Genomic DNA, 22,506 nt, shown 5'->3' on the forward strand with positions numbered 1-22,506 from the left:
TATTATTAATATTATCAGTCTCTTTTTCAGCTCACAGAACAGAGCATGGCCCATAGCAGACTGTCAAGAAATATTTGTTTAATGAGTAAGTGAAAAAACATACACACACACACACCTGTTTGTATAATTACGTTTAACAACAGGACATAAGAATGGTAGGAAAATACCAAAACGTTAACTGGTTTTTCATGAAACCATGAGTTTTCTTTAAAAGTCCTTTCCAATTTTAAATGGAAAAATAGTGGTTAAGAATATCAGACATTGCAGGGGTGGGATAGGGAGGGTGGGAGGGAGGAAGACGCAAGAGGGAAGAGATATGGGAACATATGTATATGTATAAGTGATTCACTTTGTTATAAAGCAGAAACTAACACACCATTGTAAAGCAATTATACTCCAATAAAGATGTTAAAAAAAAAAAAAAGAATATCAGACATGGGAACTCAGTGACCTCTGCCAGACTGCCACTTACCGGCTGCACATCCTTGCTTTCTCCGTATGCCAAAGGGACTCAGAAATATGTACCTCATCTGTAGTCATGCAACGTTCACAATGCGCTTTACTGTGAAATTATGAACGTAAAGAGCTTTGCCTGGTGCAGTATACATAGTGAGAGGTAGTAGTTGTTGGCTGTTAATGATGACAAGCATGTTTTCTTTTATGATAAAAATACATTTTTCTTATAAACCTTTACTGAAGGGAATTCAAAAAACTCCACACCCACATACGCACTGAGCCGGAGCCTCCCAGTCTCCAGCCGGCTGCAGGGGGCGGGCGCGCCTGCTCCTTCCGCTTCTTCCGCCCACGTGACCCGATCAGCCGGCTACCCGTCTCCAACATGGCGGCGCCCAGGGGCTCAAGCCGCACGTGTGAAAGAGCCTGAGTACGTGGGAGTGCAAGTGTGGGAGCCAGTTTCCCTTGTCTACAGTCAGTAGCATCCCTTCAACCCTTCCCGAGATCCTCGCGGGCCGCCGCCCCTCTGCAGCCATGAAGCCAAAGCCAGTTTCCCACAAGATCGAGAACACTTACCGGGTGAGTGAAGAAACTTGGCCGTGGGACTAGTTCTCAGCGGAGCTCCCGGGGCTACAGTGCTCTGGGCCGAGCGAAGGTCATTTGTCCGGAGGCTCTAGCAAAAGAGCCTCTCTCTCTCTCTCTCCGGGTGTAGTAAATATGGGATGGGGAAGGAAGCTTCAACTGCAGATTTCGCGCATGTTTTGTGGCGTCTGGCCTGGCTGAGACTCTTCTTCAGGCCAGAGTTAAATTCAGTGTCACAAACTAACTGCTTAGGAATTCTTTCCTGCTCTTTTATCCTTGAAGACCGAATGGGGGGCGGGCCGGTGGGAGGAGGTGAGTGATTCCAGCTACTGGCTACTACACCACTTTCCCGGTTGGCTCCTTGAGGGTTTCTTTGTTACTCTACAGCCGTAGGTCTGTATATGTTTAAAAACACTGTTGTTGCCACGACTTAGCCAGATCCTGTACTTGCAGCAGGGTATGAAACCTAGCAGTAGATCTGGCGAGGCCACGTTGCTAGCTTTTACCTAGGTCAATCCACCAGTCTAGCATGGAAATTTTGTTTGAAATGACATTTTGCAAATATATCCATAGAACTATTTCATTATCTTCGTACATTAGTGCAGTGCATGTCTTTCAGTTTGTTTTTAAAGTTATCTTTTGTGATTTGTCAGAGATGTCTACTTCTATTTGTAAAACTCAGTTATACATTTTATGATTGATTGAAAATACAACTCTGAAATTGAAAGCGAAGCATAACATTTCTAATGATAGAACGTAAGGAGGCACATTGATCCTTTAAACTTTATACTTCCACGAGGAAATTGTCCACATATGATTGTGATAAGTATAAAATGTGGATGTGTTGTAAATATACTTCTCCCCCACAGTTTCTTACGTTTGCTGAACGATTGGGAAATGTGAATATCGATATTATTCACCGGATTGATAGAACTGCAAGCTATGATGAGGTAAGAGAATGTTAAATGAGCTGATTTTCAAGTATTCATAGTTGGTTTTTTAGATTCTCTTTGAAGTGAATTTCTCAAGCCATTCTTTTATGAACATGAAATGCATTAGACCTGTGCTGTCTCAAACATAACAAATTAGATTTAAAGTAAAGTAAATTAAAAATTCTAATGCTCAGTAGCCATATGTGGCTAGTTGCTACCATACTGACCAAGTGCGGACATGGAACATTTTCCATCATTGCTGAAAGTTCTATTGGGTGATGTGGTGTTAGAAAATTTACTTGATTCTCAGGTGGCTTCTGATTCCAGCCACTCCCTTCCCATGTGCATTCTGAGCACTGCTACAGATCCATATTCTTGAAACTACAACTTTAAAGAGGTTTTGAGCAAGTCACTTTCCTGGGGCTCAGTTTCCTCCTTTATTAATAAACATGGGGGAGCTAAACCACATAATTTTTTCCAGTTCTAACCATGCTGTAACTCAGTCACACCTCTACTCAAAAATCTTGTTTTCGCTGCATCAAGTCATTATTTCTCTGCCAGCCTTTTAAGGTCCTGTATAACGTGCCTTTAAATTAGGGATTCAATGTCAGTTTTTACTGTTTTTCACTTGACTCTAGTCAGACTCCGCTCACTATCTCTTTGAATGCCTTGTCTCCAGTATGTGAATTCAGTGTGTTAATGATGTTATCTAGGTAGGCACATAATGCTTTGGGAACTCACCGTGAAGTGATCCTAACCTAGATTCTGTGAGGGTGTAAGGTGAGGTGTCAAAAAAGGTGAAGTGGACTAGGTGATACCTGAATTGAGTCTTGTTTGTATAGGTTTTAGCATGGCAAAGAGAACAGGAAAGGCTGTTTCAGGCTGAGGAAGAAGCCTTTATAAAGGAACGGAGGCTAAAGAGAGCATGTCACATTCAAGTAACTCCAAAGCATTTCAGTATGCTTATAATTGCCTGTGGGATGTTTGTTTATGTTGATGGTGACTTCAGATGGGCCAAGCGGGTAGCTGGTGAGAGATAAAGCTGAAGAGATAATCAAGGACCATGAAGGGCTTCATATGTCAAGCTAAATTTGGATTTATCCTGAAGCTATGGGAAGTCATTCTAGGATTATAAGGCAGGGGAATGTGTGACATGATCAGTTGTAAATTTTAGATCTCTCTGGCTTTAATGTGGAGGAAAGAACAACCAGTTGCTCTGGAGTCAGGGTAACCAGTTGTGATGATTCGGTAGTCATCTAAGTAAGAACTTTTCTCTCATATAAATATGTACAAATATTTATAGAGGTCTTTTTTTTTTTAAAGAAAAATTGGTTCCTACCATATACTTCACTATGAAACTTGCTTTTCTCACTTTGAAAGTATACTATCAACATCCTTCTAATTTAATAATAGATATAATTCTTTTTAATAGCAACATAATATACCTTATTATGTACAGACCATAATATGTATACCAACCATTTTCCTTTTGTTGGATATTTAGGCTGTTTTATGTTTCCCCCCACTACAATAAAGCTGAATGAATGTCTTTATACTTGTATATTTACAAATTTTATAAGAAATATCTCCAAAAAGGGAATTGCTGGATCAAAGGGCATACCTGTTTTTAATGTTAATAGAAATGCCAGATTACTTATCTATCAGGTTGTAGCAATTCATATTTCCAAAAGCAGAATGAAAGAACTGCAAGAGTCAACATTTTTCTTGGCCTAAAATTGTGAAAAACAGAAAATAATTTTTTTTTAGTGTGACTATTACTTAGTTTTAAATCTTCTGCCCATATTTTATACCTGATGCTTTTTTAGGTGTGTTAGTTAATGCCCTGTTTAAAAAAAAACTAAGAGGAGTTTTTCAACTCTTGACTATCATCACTGTCTTAACGTATTAATATATCATTATTCTTATTTACTCTGATTATAGTTTTTCTTTGAGTTGTCTGATTAATGGACTGCTTTAATCTTGGCAGGAAGTTGAAACCTACTTTTTTGAGGGCCTGCTGAAGTGGAGAGAACTGAACCTTACGGAGCACTTTGGTATTTTCTATTTTGTTTCTATTTTATTCACCCATCATTTGTACTATGTATGGTCAAAACAGCTAAATATTGGTGTGATGGAAGAGCAGAACTTATTCTTTTTTTTTCTTTTTTCCCCACCCAGGGAAATTTTACAAAGAAGTTATTGACAAATGCCAGTCATTCAATCAGCTAGTGTATCATCAAAATGAGATAGTTCAGAGTTTGAAGACTCACCTGCAAGTCAAGAACAGTTATGCCTATCAACCCCTTTTGGAGTAAGTAGCATGTTGAAAGAAAGGCAACAACATTTATCTGAATTTTAAGAAAGGTTGTTTTATAGCTACATATGCTTTAGATCTGGTGTTTGTAATTTAGAAACAAGAATTTACCTTTTTTTGTTAGATGAAAATATTAGTACATTACTGTAAAGCAGAATCTTAGGGGTATACTTTTTTGCTTTTTATACTTTTACAAGAACCTGATTTTTCTTTGACACTATAGGAATGATTGAATATAACTTGTGATGGAAGGTACAAGATCTAGCCTGATTTCTTTGCTCAACTCTTAAAACGTGAAAAATTTTATACCTCTCTTGAGACTTGGTTTAGTAGCTTTAATTAATCCTTTCATCATAGGCGATAGGTTATCATTTGTGAAACAGATTTGTAGTATTTGGTTTTTGATCTACATGTATCAGAATCAGTTACCTCTCCTTATTTTTTTCATCCAGTTTAGTTGTACAGTTGGCACGAGATCTGCAGACGGACTTCTATCCCCATTTTCAGGACTTTTTCCTGACTATCGCTTCAATCCTGGAGACTCAGGAAACGGAGTTGTTAGAATGGGCTTTCACCTCACTGTCCTATCTGTACAAGTACCTGTGGAGACTAATGGTGAAGGACATGTCCAATATATACAGGTGACCATTTCTCTCTCTCACATGGGTTTTTCTTTTCTTCTTCTTCTTCTTTTTTTTTTTTTGCTTTAAAATTTTATATATGATTCAGTGCTATTTAGTAAATCTATAGTTATGAAACCATCACCACAATGCAGTTGAAGAACGTTTCCATCATCTCCAAGAGATTTCTCATGCCCATTTGCAGTCAGTTCTGCTCCCCGTCTGCATCAGTTTTGAAAGCAAAAGCAATATACATATATCGAATAGTCAAGATTGCCTCTGGGGAAACAACTGTGTGCTTGAAGCCCCTAAGTAGAATGATCCTCTTCTACAATGATATTTTTTAGCATTTAATTTTTTAATTTTTTATTTTTCGGTCAAGGGCAGTTTTTATTGATACTGACAACAAGCAGATACTTTCTGACTCCCATCTGTATTTAATGAAAACATGTATAATACCTGTCACTTGCACCTGCTGACGTGGCTACCTAACTTTAATATGTTCTTTAACTGGCCTTTTCCCTGTCTTCAGTCTGACGCCAAACTTCCTTTCCAGCTCAGTCTCTAATTCTTTTCTTATAAAACGTTGGTTCTCCAGCCAAAGTGGTCCGTAGTCTGTTCCATCGGTCTGCATTGACCTGACCTTCTCTTATCTCCAGCTATTGAAACCAGACCCCCCACCATCAAAGCCTGACTTGAATCCATAGCTTCCACATACGTGCCCGGGCACCTTGTCCAGAAATCACAGCTTTGTACTCTGAACATGTCTGGCATTCTATACCACTTATGTCACACAACTTCTGTTATAATCGTTTGTTCTAATGTAATGGTGTCCTCTACAAACCTATAAACTCTTCAAGAACCCCATCTTAAATATTTGCATTTTCCTAGCCCCTAAAATACTGATTAAGACAAAAGAGACACTCAGTATTTGTAAGTAAGTGTGGACAGGGAAAGAGAATGAATTTTGTACCAGCTTGTTGTTTAAAGTAAGGCAAAGATTGTTTGTAATCTATTTCAATCTGGGACTTAATGGAATTTCTACTTGGCGTCCTGATTACTTCTACATACTTCAATTGGCACAGGAACACGTAAGATTAACCTTTTACTCCAACCCAGTATAAGTATGGATATGGGATAGGACTGTCAATTTTGTTTTTGTACCACCTCCCTTCACTCTATCCTCCTTTGAACACGGAATGAGAAAGAAATATTTTTCTGACCTTTACTAGTTCTCTATGAAGATTTTGGTACAACGTATTAGAAACCGAGATTACTTCATTAAACACCAGCAAGATCTCGGGGGATATATAGTTTATTTGATTTCATGACTTCTGCTGTTACTTTTATATCTCCTGAGTCAGGCTCTCTAGTTATAAATTTATTTGCTTTCTGTATGACATCTTCAACAGCCTGGATATTTTCACTTGACTGTTGTTGAAATCAAAGTCTACACATTCCTGTTCAAGCCAGCTCTTCTCATTCATTTGTGTGTTCAGTAAATATGTACTCAATGCCAGGCTTTGTTTGTTTGCCCAGTTTCTAACGGTGATACCAGCATTCTTCCCATCACTGAGATTTGGCCACTTAGAGGCATCTTTGACCCAGTTGTCTTCAAGGACTTTACATCTTTTTGATTCTACTATTCACGTACTCAATCCAGTGACTACTTATTGTACACTGTGTATCAGGCTTGAGATGCACTCACAGATAAACCAGATAAAAATCCTTCTAATGAAGTTTACATTTTATCAGGGGGAGAACATCTTGGGCATGGGGCTGGCATGAGCGAGGAACAGTGTGGAAGCCTGGGTGGTGCAGCAGCGTTTATGGGGGAGAGTAACCAGGTGATCTCAGAGATGTGGTAGTGGGGCCTGACCATAGAGGGCCTTGTGGACACTATAAGGTCTTCGGTTTCATTGCAGGGACTCTTGAAATGTCTCTTGGGTTCATCCATTGCCATTTCCCTCTGCCACTGGCCCTCTTTCATGCCCTTGTTTGCCCAAGCTTTTATGACTTGAATAACTTCCTAGTTGGACTGCCAGCCTCTTCTTTCTTCCTTTATATCACCCTATACTGGTGCCCAATTTCTCTTTCTGAAACTATTCATTTCTTATTCAGCCAACACTTATTAGTACCTGCTATGACCAAGGAACAATTAGGTGCTGGGGATATGGCAGAAATAGGAGAGATATATTCCATGCTCTTCTTTCATTTGGGAGACCAGTTTAAACAATGTGATTATATGAGTCATTATTTAGTTATAGCTGCATGGCTGTATGACCTTGAGTATGTTTCGTAGCCTTTCTGCCCCTATTTCGTTATCTATAGGATGGGGATAATAGTTCCTACACCACAGAGTCGTTGTGCTGATTAGATGAAGTAACATAGTAAGTGCTTACTTAAATGTAAGCTAGAGTCCCCACTCCTTTGCTTAGTGTTCAGAGCCACCTGTTGACTTGAATAGCTTTATCTGGAGCTGCCTTCCCTACCCATATCATCCTTCTTCCTTTAGACAGACCAGCCTCTCTGATAACTCTCTCTCTTTTTATTTGTTTATTTATTTATTTTTGGCCGTGTTGGGTCTTCGTTGCCGTGCACGAGCTTTCTCTAGTTGCAGCGGGCGGGGGCTACTCTTCAGTGTGGTGCCTGGGCTTCTCCTTGCGGTGCTTCTCTTGTTGCAGAGCACGGGCTCTAGGCGCGGGTCTGAGTAGTTGTGGCACGCGGGCTCAGTAGTTGTGGCTTGTGGGCTCTAGAGCACAGGCTCAGTAGTTGTGGTGCACGGGCTTAGTTGCTTCGTGGCATGTGGGATCTTCCCGGACCAGGGCTCGAACCCATGTCCCCTGCGTTGGCAGGTGGATTCTTAACCACTGTGCCACCAGGGAAGTCCCTTTCTGTTATCCCTTGACTGTGATCACTTCTGCCCACCCTGTGTTTGCTCTTGCTTTGATCTCTGGCAATATGCACTCCATTCACCACCTGGATTCTTCCTGTCATTCAGGGATCACTACAAGTTTCATCTTTTCATAGTCTTTCTTATATGACCAGTGCCACCAATCCTAGGATTCTTAATGTCTATGATCGTCAGTCTTCTGTTTGACATGTGGGTGTCGTGGTAATCGAATGAGATTTTAAACTGCTGATGTTATTATACCTGCTACATCTTTCTTGCATGCCTTGCACAGTGTTGGGCATATAGTTAACATGTAGTACATGTTTATTAAAATGATGATTAATTAAACATGTCTTATTTTCTCATTTATAGCATGTATAGTACACTCCTGGCTCATAGAAAGCTACATATAAGAAATTTTGCTGCTGAAAGCTTTACTTTTTTGATGAGAAAGGTTAGTTTGATCATTTATGTGTTTATTGCTCATTAATCCTCAAGAATCTGATGAACGGAAGCAGATATCTTTCATAATATAGTTATTATGGACTAATATTTTTTATATAAAGAGAAACTTGTTACTGTTTTGAGTTTATCTCACCATAAGGTGGTTTTTGCTCACTAATGTGAAATAATTGGGGTTACTCTTTTATTCTTACTTAGTGTATCTATATATTCTCTAATTCAAGTCAGTCTATGCATGAACAGTGAGATTAACAGAAATTTTTATAAAAATTGCCTGGAAGGAACTGATTGTATAGTGTCATTTGTGTTTGTTTTTAATAGAGTTTTTGTAATAAAACAAAAACATTGCTATTAAATTTCTTTTATACTCATAAAATATAAGCATACTATTTACTTTAAAAGATAGAATGTTGCCTTAGGTAGTTTTTCTTGGTACAAAGCTGCATATTATACCAATGAATTAATCACTCTTTTGTGTGACATTACAAGTGATAATATACTCTTGCAGCAGTTTGAAATCATTGCAAGTGTCACTATTCCTTTTAGAATTTTTATCCTAATTACGTTTAAATATGAATCTTTAGAATAGCAAATAATAATTATTCATTAGGATATGTTTATGTTGTAAATACAGTTTTCCATTTGCATTTTGTGTTTTAGGTTTCTGATAAAAATGCACTTTTCAATTTAATGTTTCTTGATCTTGATGAACATCCGGAAAAAGTAGAAGGAGTTGGACAGTTGCTCTTTGAAATGTGCAAAGGAGTTAGAAATATGTTTCACTCCTGTACAGAGATGGTAAATAACTGGGAGGAGTTCCTTGAATCTATGTGAAAGGGGTTAAAAGAAAATAGATAAGATTTACACAGATGACATGGAGAGAGGATTGCCTAGAATAAATAGAAAACACTCAATGGGGCGCATTAGGGCTTTAAAAAACAGTGCTTACCTACTGTAGGCCCTGGGTCATTAGGTATTTTTCATTTAAAAAACAATCACTGCTGGGGCTTCCGTGGTGGTCCAGTGATTAAGACTCTGAGCTTCCACCGCAGCGGGCACGGGTTTAATCCCTGGTTGGGAACTAAGATCTCATTTGCCATGCAGCACGGCCAAAAAATCAATCCGTCAATCAAAAAATTTAAAAAATCACTGCTCTCTTCATCCTGGGTGCTAGAAGGTGACATAAATTGATCGATGGGGGGCGGGGGATATTGTGTGATAAAATTCCCCATCCTAGTTTGGAAATTCTTTTGGGACATGTAGTTAACCACCAGAGCTGCCATATCCTTGATTATCCTGGATCAGATTTTAAGGTAGCTTGAGCAGAGTGGGGAATAAGCAGAGAGGGAAATACCAATGTAATACTTGAGAATAAGAGTGTGCATGTTCATCTTCATGATTCTTGGATTCCCACAGGCAGTGAAGCTAATTTTGCAAAAGCTAGGACCAGTTACTGAAACAGAAACTCAACTTCCATGGACTTTAGTTGGAGAAACACTCAAAAACATGGTCAAATCCACAGCGTTCTACATCTACAAGGAACATTTTGGTATATTTTTTGAATGTTTGCAAGTGAGTTCTGAGTTTTAAGTATTTGTGTGTAATTAGGAGTCTAAGAGTTAATTGTTGTTCTTAATTAAGCAGATCACTCCTGGATATTGTATTTTATAATTGTTGTCATCATATTTTTATATACTTACTAGGATTTTCCTTACCTCTATCCCCTGTACTATTTTTACTTGCTTTGATATCTTGAGATGCAATAGAGCATAGTGGTTAAGAGCACAGGCTTTGGAGCCAGAGTCCTCTGTTTGAATCCTGGCTTTGTCACTTACTGCTAGTGTGACTTGGGAAAATTTAAGCCTCTGGTCCTCAGTTTTTTCATCTGGGAAATGGGGATAATAGTATTCCCTGCCAGTGAGGATTATGAGGAAATACTCGTAAAGAACTTACAACAGTGCATTCAGAAATGTTAGCGGTTATCATTAGTGACTCCCAGTAAATGTGTCTTTTTCTTTCACAGAAAAAGAATGTGAAAATTTGAACTGCTTCACACAATATTTTCATTATTAAATTAACAGATGAGTTTGATCTTTGGTAGTTATTCTTTCTTATAAATTCTTCACTTGCAGGAATCACTCCTGGATCTACATACAAAAGTAACCAAGACTAACTGTGGGGAAAGTTCTGAACAGTTTAAAAGGTTGTTAGAAACATATCTGATACTTGTAAAACATGGAAATGGATCAAAGATAACCAACCCTGTTGACGTTTGTAAAGTGAGTTCCCAACTTAATTTGCTTAGAGCCTATTCATTAGAAGCTGATTGCTAAGTGTGCATTGTTTTTCCTTTTATTTTACAGGTGTTGTCTCAAACATTACAAATAGCCCATCTCTCCACATCTTGCCGGGCGGCCCTCTTGGATGTAATTTCTGCTTTGATCCTAGGTGAAAATGTTTCCTTGCCAGTGACCCTCATCAAAGAAACCATAGAAAAAGTAATTTACTTTTGCAAATATTAACTGAGTAGTTAATACTATGTTTAGCGTTGAGTAAGCCTTCTGGGGAATATAAATGAAGCTTGGCAAAGGCTCTGTCTTCAGGGAATTTATAATCTTGTTAAGGAGATGTGAATCGCGTGCTTTAATGGAAATAAGCAAAACAAAATGTGATAAAAGCTAAATCTGTTCAGCAAATATTCACCAAACAAATATTTACTTAACCAAGTTCAGGCTATGGACTAGATATTGTAGAGTGGACACTTTTATTTATTTATTTATTTATTTTTGCCTGTGATTTTTTTTTTTAATTAATATTTCTTAAATATTTATTTATTTTTATTTTTGCCTGCGTTGGGTCTTCGTTACGGCGCACAGCCTTTCTCTAGTTATGGCGAGCGGGGACTACTCTTCGTTGCGGTGCGCGGGCTTCTCATTGTGGTGGCTTCTCTCGTTGCTGAGCACGGGCTCTAGGCACGCGGGCTTCAGTAGTTGAGGCTCACGGGCTCTAGAGCTCAGGCTCAGTAGTTGTGGCGCACAGGCTTAGTTGCTCTGCAGCACGTGGGATCTTCCCAGACCAGGGTTTGAACCCATGTCCCCTGCATTGGCAGGCGGATTCTTAACCACCACACCACCAGGGAAGTCCTGCCTGTGATTTTTTATTGTTAGGGAAGTGGGGCCCTGGGAGTATGTAGTTAAAATCTGTTGAATCAATCTATTTATGCCACGTCGAAACATAAAGGTTAATTCTGTCTGGGGTTGAGGGACAGAGAAAGCTTTTCAAAGGACTAATATTTTGGATAGTCGTTGAAGGTTAAATAGCAGCCTGCCAGTCAGAGAAGGTGTTAAAAACTCTAGGAGAGAGAATGGCAAAAATGTGTTCAAAAATCTATGTTGCTGGGCACATGGACCCATGAAGTGTGATGTATATCAGCAAGGCTTTGCTTGGCTTTGAAAAGTTAGGTTGGATTTTATCCTCCAAGTAGTGGAGGGCCCTGGAAAAATGTTAAGCAGGGAAATGATTTAATGAGATTGGCATTTTAGTGAGTTTAGAAGATGAATTGGAGGGAAGTGGAATTGAAAATAGATCAGTTAGGTTCTTCCTAGCTTCATGTAGTGCAACAGTATAAAGTTTAGAGGAAGGTGTAAAGTCGTGCTACTTGCCCTTTTGTAATTCTCTGTAGCTGGGAAAGAATGGAGCAGCTCTTAGGCAAAGCCCTGGGTAATCACTAGAAACACAGCCCTTCGCATTTGTAAGTCCCTTTGGAGAAGGCCGAGCACTTAGAATACTGGTTGAAGTGTGCCCACCATACCTTTACTCTAGTAGCTTCTTTCCCGAGGAGGAAGGCCCAGTGCCTGTGTCTCACACCTGGTGTGTCCATCTGCACAGTGGCAAATTCAACAATCCAGTTCTTTTTGCCTTCCATGACTATTTTAACTTGTATCAAGCATCCCACACTTCCTGCTTGCAAGTTAGAGGATCTTGAAGGTTTCGGATGTTTTTATTTTCAGGAATGGGAAAGTACTCTCTTTGTATTTACATTACTATTCTTTGCCTGTGGTCCACAGATTTTTGAGAGCAGATTTGAAAGATGCTTAATTTTGGGTTTTTCGGAAGTCATGTTTGCTATGAAGCAGTTTGAGCAGGTGAGTGAGATATTAAGTCTTGGATTTGTTTTGTTTTAAATCTGTCACGATAAAATGATCAATTTAAAAATCCTGTGATTTTGTTTTTTGAAAGGAATAGAATAAGTATTTGATGTTTTAGTTCATGTATTTTTTTTAAAGCAATTATATTCCAGTTCTAGGTCATATGTGAAACTTTATTCCACATGCTAAGCATTTTAAATGATACTAGGTAACCAATTTGTTTTTCTAATAGTCTTTTAGGAAGTTATAGAACAATGTGATAAATTTGAAAAAAAATGGCTTAAGGAACTTAAACTGTGAATTTGAAGCATAGAAAATAGTTTCGGAAACAGTTTGCATAGGAGGAGCATTATGAATTTATTTCATTGCTACAGAATGAATTGCTACCTGATAGAATGAGGTAGAAATCTTTCTCATCAAATCCTGAGTTTATTTTATCCTTGCCCCTCACCCTCATCATACATTTGCCACTCCTTCTAACTGGTGATTCTACAGTACACTTCATGGAAATCTCTGTATCTCTTCTCTCATTTTTCCCTTTAGTCTTTAATAATATATATTTTCATTTGTCTCAGAAAAATACTTCTTTATACATGTCCTAGCCCTGTTGCTTCCTGCCCAGTGAGGGCTCTTTATTTCTCTCTGGTTTTCTTAGCAGCTGCCTCTTTTCCGTCTCCCCTGTTCCCTGTGGTCTTTTTTTAAAAAACTTATTTTTATCAGAGTACTCTATGTATGTTGTTTAAAAGATTGCACAGGGCTAAAAGGCACTCATTTCATTCCCACTCCCATCTTCCTCACCAGGAACAAGCACATCTAATGATTTTTAGCTATTTTTTTCTAGTATTTACTTTATATTTTTAAATCACCTGAACATACTGCTTTTCCTTGACTCATTAGTTTTAGTCCTCATCTGTAGGCTTCCTCCTGGGTAGGTGGATTTCTAGTTCTTTTACGCTTCTCATCTGCTCAACAGAGTTACATTATAAATTTTGGTTGAATTCATATTCATCAAATACTTAATCCCTATAATCAAGGAGTATTTTATAATTGCATTTCCTTTTTTGTATACCCTTTCGTTTTTCCTGAAGTTACCAATTGCCTCATTCTTTAAAAACTTGAAATTGCTGGTGAGTCTGCCAACAGCATCATAGAATGCCTTTCACGTGGCAAACTGGCAGATCATTTGGCAGCTCTTTGCTTTTCTTTTTTCTTTTTAGGAGACATTCCTCCTAGAGCCATTCAAGTCTGAACATGTTGCTTTCTCTGCCCACTGCACAGATGTCATACTAGGACTTGCGTCTCTCCTGTTTCCTGGGTCCCGTGTCTTTCTCTTATTGTAGTTTCCCCTCTAATTTTGATGAAACACATTCTCCAGAGGTTCCTGAGAAAGGGTGAATGGAAGTAAAATTTTGAGATTTAGTGCATCTGTAAGTGTCTTTATTCTCTCCTCAAACTACATCACCAGTACGCTGGGTACAGCATTCTAGATTGTCGTTTTCCCTCAGTTTTTCAGGCATTGCTCCATTGTCTTCTGGCCTCCACTGTTCCTTTGCAGAGGTCTGATGTCATTACGATTCCTGAGCCTTTATTTATGATGTCTTTTTTTCTCTGTGGAAGTGTTAGAATCTTCTCTTCATTAGGTGTTCTGAAATTTATATCTGTTGTTAATAAGTGTGATTTTCTTTCTTATTTTTAGCTTTTTCTACCCAGCTTTCTCTTGTATATTGAGAATTGCTTCCTGACTGATGACGCTGCAGTCAAAGATGAAGCTCTGGCCATTTTGGCCAAACTCATTCTGAACAAAGCAGCACCTCCCACCACTGGCTCCATGGCGATTGAGAAGTACCCTCTGCTTTTCTCAGAACAGACAGTGGGGTAAGTTCTAAGTCTTTATTCTCTGTATTCTTGGTAGGATTACCCATTTAAAAATAATGCATTCAGAATACTGTAAAAACTGAAGATCTACATGTATTAACTGGAGAGATGTCCGTGATACATTGTTATGTGAAAAAAGCAAGTTGTAGGACTTCCCTGGTGGCACAGTGGTTAAGAATCCGCCTGCCAATGCAGGGGACACAGGTTCGAGCCCTGGTCAGGGAAGATCCCACATGCCGTGGAACAACTAAGCCCGTGCACCACAACTACTGAGCCTGCTCTCTAGAGCCCGCGAGCCACATCTACTGAGCCCACATGCCACAACTACTGAAGCCCTCATGCCTAGAGCCCGCGCTCCGCAACAAGAGAAGCCCGCGTACCACAGCGAAGAGTAGCCCCTGCTTGCCGCAGCTAGAGAAAGCCTGTGCACGGCAACAAAGACCCAATGCAGCCAAAGATAGATAGATAAATAAATTTAAAAAAATAAATAAACCAAGTTGTAGAAGAGTACATGATCCCATTTTGCAAAGTTAAAACCAAAAGTATATATAAGCATAGGAACACGTGTGAAAGGATACAGAAACAGGTTATTTAACTTCAAGAGCGTGGTAAGTGAAAGAAAGAGGTCACTATTAATTTTCTTAACCTTTTATTTTAAAACAATTGTATATTCACGTGTGGTTATAAGAAATAGGACAGAGAGTTTCCATATACGTTTCACTTAGTTTCCCCTGGTGGCAACATCTTATTTGGCTTGGCCAAAAAGTTCGTTCGGGTTTTTCCACATGATTACGGAAAAACCTGAATGAACTTTTTGGCCAACCCAATACAAAAGCTTAGTGCAATATCACAACCAGATAATTGACATTGGTACAATCCACCAACCTTATTCAGATTTACCAGTTTTACATCACTCATCTCTGTGTTTGCATGTATATGGATATATAGTTCTGTGCAATTTTATCTCATGTCTATTCACAACTACCACCAAAGTCAAGATACAGAGCTGTACCATCACTGCAAGGATCTCTTGTGCTACTTTTTAATAGCCACACTCACCCTGCCACTCCCCACTCCATCCCTAACTCCTGGCAACCACTAATCTTATTCTCCATTTTTACAATTTTGTCATTTCAAGAATATTATATAAATTATGCTTTTGAGATTGGCTTTTTCACTCAACACAATTCTCTTGAGACCCATCTAAGTTGTTGTGTGCATCAGTAATCCATTCCTTTTTACGTTGAGTGTCTTTGTGTGCTATTCCTGAGTAGTATTCCATGGTAATGGATGTAGCAGTCTGTTTAAACATACACTTGTTGAAAGGAATAACTAGATCATTCCTAGTTTTTGGCTATTATGAATAAAGCTGTTATAAACATTCATGTACACAGCTTTCCATTTCTCTGAGATAAATGCCCCAGAGTGGACTTATTGGGTTATAGGGTAAGGGCATGTTCAGTTTTGGGGTTTTTGTTTTTGTTTTGCAGTTTTTTGTTGTCGTTTTGTTTGTTGCTTCGTTTTATTTTTCATGTTCAGTTTTATAAGAAGCTGCCAGATGGTTTTCCAGGGTGACTGTGCCATTTTACGCCCCTGCAGCAGCATGAGTGATCCAATTTCTCTGCATCCTCACCAGTATTTGTTATTTTCAGTTTTTTGTTTTTGCCGGTCTGATAGGATATAGTGATATCTATCTCACTGTGGTTTTAATTTGCATTTTCCTAATGGCTAAGGATGTTGAACATCTTTTCATGTGCTTATTTTCCATCTGCATATCATCTTTACTGAAATATCTGTTCATTTCCTTGGCCTGTTTTCTAATTTGATTGTTTCTTTGCTCTTGAGTTTTGAGAGTGCTTTATATATTCTAATACAAGTCCTTTTGTCTGCTTCGTGATGGTGCAAATATTTTCTCCCAGTCTGTAGCTTGTCTTCCTTTGCTTAACAAGATTTTTCACTGATGAGAGTTTTAAATTTTGATGAGGTCCAATGTATCAGCTTTTCCTCTTATGGATAATGCTTTTGATGTCAAGTCTAAGAACTATTTGCCTAACTATAGGTCCCAAGTATTTTCTCCTATTTTTTTTAAGTTTTATCATTTTATGTTTTACATTTAAGTCCATGATCCATTTTGAGTTAATTTTTATATAAGGTGTGAAGTTTGGGTCAAGTTTCCTTTTTTGCCTCTGAATGTCCACTGCTCTGGCAACATTTGTTGAAAAGGCTGTTCTTCCTCATTGAGCTGCTTTTGCTTTTGTGTCAAAAATCAGCTGGGCATAAATGTATGGGACTGTTTCTAGCTCTCTATTCTGTTTCATTGATCTATGTGTCTGTCCTCCTCTAATGCCACAATCTTGTTACTATAGCATAAAATAAATCTGGAAATCTTAAAAAAAAATCCTTTCACTGTATTCTTCTTTTTCAAGATTGTTTTGTCTATTCCTGGTCCTTTGCCCTTTTGTATAAATTTTAGAAGAAACTTGTCTATATCTACAAAAAAAAAACCCACCTTGCTGGGATTTGTTTTGAATTGCATTAAGTCTATAGGTCAATTTGGGGAGAATTGACAACCCCCTAAAGAGACACAAAACTGTTATCTTTGTTTATGACAAGAGGTTGGTAAAGAGAAGAAAGAAGTGACTATTAGCTTTTAGATTATAAACCTTTGCATTGTTTGAATTGTTAAAAGGTCTATGGATTACTTTCTCAATTTCATTAAAAACAGTACATACTCTTTGGAAGTCGAAACAAAGTTTATGTAAATATTTGAGAGGATTCTGCTTACTATTTTTCAAATAGTTGAGTGGGTGTGCCTCTAGAAATTATAGATCAGGAAACCAGTTCCCTTATCATTCCTAATAAATGTAAGCATATTAACTTAAGGCGAGTGCCACAGGTTCTGTATTTCTTTGTCTAAGAAAACTTCTATCACCCTGTAGAATAATATGTGAATGGTCACCTTTGTCTGAATATTCCTGATCACACTCCATCCACTCATCTCACAGATTTATTGTGAGAATAAAAGGAGATAATAGATGTGAAAAGACTCTTGGGAAGATAAATTTATTCTGTCATTTGATAGATATTTATTGTATCAGACACTGTTCTAGGTACTGGGATATAATAAAGAAAAAGGTTTCTTCTTTGGGGGAGATGACAATCTTGGGGGGACAGGCATGTGAGGCAGATAAACAAACAAGTTAATTTTAGATTGTGATAAAAAGAAAAATAAAACAGGGCTTTGAGACAGAGTAGATAGAGAGGCAGCACTACTCCTGTCTAGAAAGGGGACGCTTGGTCCGATTGTAATGGTGGAAGGATCCAACCTGGCAAAGAGAGGCTGGGTGAAAGGCTTTCCAGGCAAAGGGAAGCGTTCCTGCAAAGGCTCTGGGATGGGAATAAGCCCAGTGTGTTTGAGGAACAAAAGGAAAGCCTGTGTGGGTAAAGAGCATTGAGTAAGGAGGAGGGAGGAAGTGAGTGAAGGAGGAGAGGGTCGTATCACCCAAGGCCTTACAGGGTGAGGTGAGTATGGATTTTATTGGAGGAGCTCGTTGGCAGGTGTGACGAAGCAGGGGAATGATGTGGCAACTAATGACTCATCTTTATAAAGCATCTCAATATTTTATTTGTAAGATTTTTTCCGATTATTGAGTCATGGTTAATACTAGAAAGACTGTATATCAAGGTACAGTGACTTTTAGAAATTACCAGTAAAATTAACTTAGTTATCTCTCATAATTTCCAAGCATTCAGTATCCTGATAAGTATGAAACAAAAGAGAATGCAACTTTTTTGGTTAACTTTAATGATAAAAAGGTATAGGAATAAAAACCTGATATTCTACTTCTATTCTGTAATAAGTTAACCAAACTGGACATGGAGAATTAATTATAAAAACAGATCAATTTACTTATTGTTCCTGTGACTTTTATTTCCACTGGATTTCTGTCTTTTAAATAGGACTGAGGTATAGTTCATTGGCAAAAATAGAGGCAAACAAGAATACCGCCAAAGTAACAGATACCTAAACCTGAATGTCATATTAGAAAATAATGTTGGGTAACCACTTATCAGATTAAAGCCTCAGAGAAAGTCACTTCTTGCTTTTTTTTTTGGCCGCATGGCATGCAGGATCTTAGTTCCCCAACCAGGGATCGAACCCGCGCTCCCTACAGTGGAAGAGTGGAGTCTTAACCACTGGACCCCCAGGGAAGTCCAAAAGTTACTTCTAAGCCATAATCATTTTAGTGACATTTGTCAAATTCACTGTGATTCCTTTGCAACATCATTCTACACATTTGTGAAGCAGTAAAATTCATGTCAGAAAGGAAAGGGGGGATGGAGGAAGTCAGTTCATGCCAATAAATTACCTCTCCAGTTCTTAAACACATGTCCATCAGCACAAAATTCAGAAATAATACCTAAAACTGGAAGAGAGTTGCTTTAAGTTATGAAGCAAGTTAAAATAGAAAATAGAAGAAAATAGAACCAATGGTGTTGAAAAAACCTGTCACTGAAAAATCAGTAAATGAGTCACTTTTATTTAGTTATTTGTATTCAACTGTCACCACCAGTTCCTTCCTTCCCACTAATGCTCCATGCATGGAAAGGAACCAATTTTATTTCAAACTTCAGAGGGCTAGAGTGATTATATCCTCTCTTATTTTAAATATTTGTTTATCTTTTCTTCCTTCAGATCCAGTATAAGGCAGAAGAAGACCAGATCCAAGGGAGGAAAGGAACATATCTCAGTATTAGATCATCTTTTATCTATAATTCAGTTACCCCCAAATAAAGAGAGTACTTACCTTTCATGCTCTTGGGCGGCCCTTGTCGTGTTACCTCATATTAGGTGAGAAAATCAACTGTGTTTAATTGTGAAAGGTGTTTTAGCAAGCTGATGAAAACATTTATTAGCCATTTTTTGCCATTTCATGAAAAAGCCATTGAATGCTAGTTTGAGCATTTCCCTTTTTCTCCCCACTTCTTGGACAGACCCCTGGAGAAAGAGAAGGTGATACCCCTAGTCACCTGCTTCATAGAGTCACTCTTCATGACTGTTGACAGAGGGAGCTTTGGAAAAGGTCAGTTACAATCACCATTTGTTCTCTTGTCTGTCTTTTCTGGCACACCCAGAGTAACTGTAAACACATGGATACCAGAGAATAGTACTGCCGTTGTGTTGTGTTCTGGTAGAACCCCCTGTATGTAAATAGGGAAAAAAGAGGCTGAGATGGAGGCGTTACCCTTGTACCTCATAATGTGGTGGCAAAGTCAGGACAGCTTGAACATTTGCTGAGTCCAAAGGTGTAGTAGTAGAAGGCTGCCATGGTCAAAGAAATCAGACTCAACTTCAAGTCCCAGCTTGTGTCTTGTTCCTGTCTTCCACGCCCAGTCTAGCCCTGGTATACACTTGTGCTCCAGGCATTTGCTTACCTAGAGCAAGACACTTTCTTGTATGTCCCTCTGGCTACCATTGCACATGTGTCCCTTCTGCCTGGAGTCCTTTCTAGGTCTTTCATCATTTGGTGAACTCGTACTTAGCTTTCAAAACTCAGCTCAGGGCTTCCCTGGTGGTGCAGTGGTTAAGAATCCGCCTGCCAATGCAGGGGACACGGGTTCGAGCCCTGGTCCAGGAAGATCCCACACGCCGCGGCGCAACTAAGCCCGTGCGCCACAACTACTGAGCCTGTGCTCTAGAGCCCACGAGCCACAACTACTGAAGCCTGCGTTCCTAGAGCCCATGCTCCGCAATAAGAGAAGCCACCACAATGAGAAGCCTGCACACTGCAACAGAGAGTAGCCCTCGCTCGCTGCAACTAGAGAAAGCCCGCGCGCAGCAACAAACACCCAGTGCAGCCAAAAATAAATAAAATTAAAAAAAACTCAGCTCAAACACAGTACCTCTAGAAAGGTCTTCATGACTCATCCAGGCAGAAGTAGACTGCCCTGCCCCAAACACCATTTCCTGTTGTATACTTGTCCAACTCCCCCAACTAGCTGAGAACAGCAATTTAAAGTAGGTATTTTGATCAAAATAAGATTAATAAAAAAATTTTGCTACAAAAATAAGCAAATAATAGTAGGTATTTTGTTTTATTCTAGCATGGTATTTTTTTTCCTAACACATGTGTATAGTAGTCATTCATTTAAATATTAATTGCTAGGTTCTGTGTTAGATACCAAGCAGACGTGTCAGAGAATAAAGTAGACCTGCCCCATTTCCAGTGCTCAGTAGCCACATGTGGCAAATGGCTACCATATTGGATTGTGAGGACATTTGGCAGAAGTATAGAGCCTTTCTACCACTGCAGAAAGGAAGTTCTGCTGGATAGCCCTTTTCTAACTAGAGCAGGTGTTGGCAAAATATTTGTGTAAAGGACAATACAGTAAATATTTTAGCTTTTGTGGACCACATTCAGTCTTCAGTCTTTGTGGCATATTCTGTTTGTTTGTTTGTTGTTTTAAACAACCCTTTAAAAATGTGAAAAGCATTCTTAGTTTGCCGGCCATATAAAAACAGACTACCCGCAAGTTTGTGGGCCATAGTTTGCCAACCTCTGGTCTAGGAGTAAATGATTATCTAATTAATATAAATTGAGTCCGTTATACGTAGTAGCCATTGGTTATGTGATTTCTTATAAATTGGAGTCACAAAATCAACATGAGTTTTACACAAAGATAATTTCTTAGCTTTTGAAAAGTCTAAGTCTATTCTCAAAAGTTCTGATTTTGATAATACCAGTTGGTAGAACCATTGAATTTTCTCTTCATCTCAGTTGAAGGGAACATACATTTTTATTCTCTATTTCTGAATATATTTTTCTCTTAAGAAAGTTAAAATATAAGACTTGGAACCTCTTTTCAGTTCCTTTCTGTTATATTCTGACATTTGACAGATAATCCTTTAGAAGGTACAGATTCACTTTAAGAACTCTGTATAAATACCAAGTGGTAGATAAAATGAGATGTGTATAGTTATTGTGTCAAAGAAATAATGTGTTTTCTCCTGTTTTTCTGCCTTAAGGAAACTTATTTGTTCTTTGTCAAGCTGTAAATACTCTGCTAAGTTTGGAAGAATCTTCTGAACTTCTTCATCTGGTTTCTGTGGAACGTGTGAAGAATTTAGTATTGTGAGTAAACATATCTTACATTCAGCTTAATAATGAATTAAATATAAAGGCTGCTGTGTTGGTAAAATCTTGGACCTATTTTTTACCTGAGTTGTATTCCCGTAGGAAATTTATTATTGATTTAAATCCTCCAGTTAAAATAAGAACATTTTTGGATACAGTCTTTAAATACAGATTCATCTTTGTGAAAGGGTATTTTACTGTGTATGTAAATTAGTGTTGCAGGGTGAAGTGGGTGTATAATGCTGGTCACATGACCTGGCACCGTGGCTCCAACATACATGTTTCTGCTTTCACAGTGTTTCTCGGCTTGACACACTTAGCACTTCAGAAAACTTTCCTGTGGTCCTTTTACTACATACCAAAACAATCCAGTTTTGGGTTTTTTTAAGTTTATTTTGATTTGAATCATAGCACAGGGCTGTTACTGAGAGCCATTCATTGCTCAGCTTAGCACCCTTTCTAAAGGTCAGGCGTTTTAAAAATCTTGTAAAGTAGTTTGCTTCTGTTTCTGGAGTCTAGTCCGTTTTATTTACATGCTTTTAACAACAGATTTGCTCATTTACTTCATTCAATAAGTATTCATTGCTTTTCTCATGTACCAGGCCCTATTCTTGGCACTGGGAGACACAGTAAATGAAACACACAATTCCCTGCCTTCATGGAGCTAACACACTAGCAAGAAGATATACTAAACAAAATCAACAAGTAAAATATATGGCATGTTAGACAGTAGTAAAGTCGGGACAGGGAGAGTCTGGAGGCTGGGGACAAATAGGAGTTTTAACTAGGGAAGGCCTCACCAAGGAGATATTTGAGCAGAAACCCAGAAGCAGCAAGGAAGTAAGCCCTGGGGATGGGATATCTGGGACCTGGGGCACTCTGTCCCAAACCCAGGGAAGATGTGAGTGCCGAGGCTCTGTGTGGGTGCCTTGCTTGAGCAGCAGGGAACTATTGTAGCTGAGTAGAGCGAGGAGAGGGTAGTAGGAGAGGAGAATATAGGGAGCGTGGTGGCAGGCAGTGTTTGACCTTTGGCCATTGTAGGGCCTTGGCTTTTACTGTGAGTGAAAGGGGAAGCCACAGGAGGTGTTTTT

At 38.7% G+C, this 22,506-nt stretch overlaps 1 protein-coding gene across 2 annotated transcripts in view; it reads left to right on the plus strand.

Moving 5' to 3' along the window:
* The first annotated feature begins 803 nt into the window (after positions 1-803).
* The window catches only part of UTP20 (UTP20 small subunit processome component), a 94,163-nt gene continuing 72,460 nt past the window's right edge, over positions 804-22,506 (plus strand). Inside the window, exons 1-15 of one of the 2 annotated variants that reach the window (XM_022599776.2) lie at positions 804-1,032; positions 1,905-1,985; positions 3,955-4,021; positions 4,146-4,278; positions 4,734-4,922; positions 8,167-8,248; positions 8,917-9,054; positions 9,673-9,828; positions 10,389-10,535; positions 10,620-10,754; positions 12,324-12,401; positions 14,101-14,279; positions 18,976-19,131; positions 19,275-19,363; positions 21,307-21,412. In XM_022599776.2, the coding sequence (XP_022455484.2) occupies positions 988-1,032; positions 1,905-1,985; positions 3,955-4,021; positions 4,146-4,278; positions 4,734-4,922; positions 8,167-8,248; positions 8,917-9,054; positions 9,673-9,828; positions 10,389-10,535; positions 10,620-10,754; positions 12,324-12,401; positions 14,101-14,279; positions 18,976-19,131; positions 19,275-19,363; positions 21,307-21,412 (1,781 nt within the window). In that variant the 5' untranslated portion in view covers positions 804-987. The remainder of the gene's footprint in view (positions 1,033-1,904; positions 1,986-3,954; positions 4,022-4,145; positions 4,279-4,733; positions 4,923-8,166; positions 8,249-8,916; positions 9,055-9,672; positions 9,829-10,388; positions 10,536-10,619; positions 10,755-12,323; positions 12,402-14,100; positions 14,280-18,975; positions 19,132-19,274; positions 19,364-21,306; positions 21,413-22,506) is intronic. The other variant, XM_089921166.1, reaches the window with a different exon arrangement.

This window comes from Delphinapterus leucas, chromosome 11 (genome assembly GCF_059928025.1).
Source record: "Delphinapterus leucas isolate spDelLeu-1000000601 "Yukka" chromosome 11, BTC_Dleu_Yukka2, whole genome shotgun sequence".
In the NCBI taxonomy this organism is placed as follows: domain Eukaryota; kingdom Metazoa; phylum Chordata; class Mammalia; order Artiodactyla; family Monodontidae; genus Delphinapterus; species Delphinapterus leucas.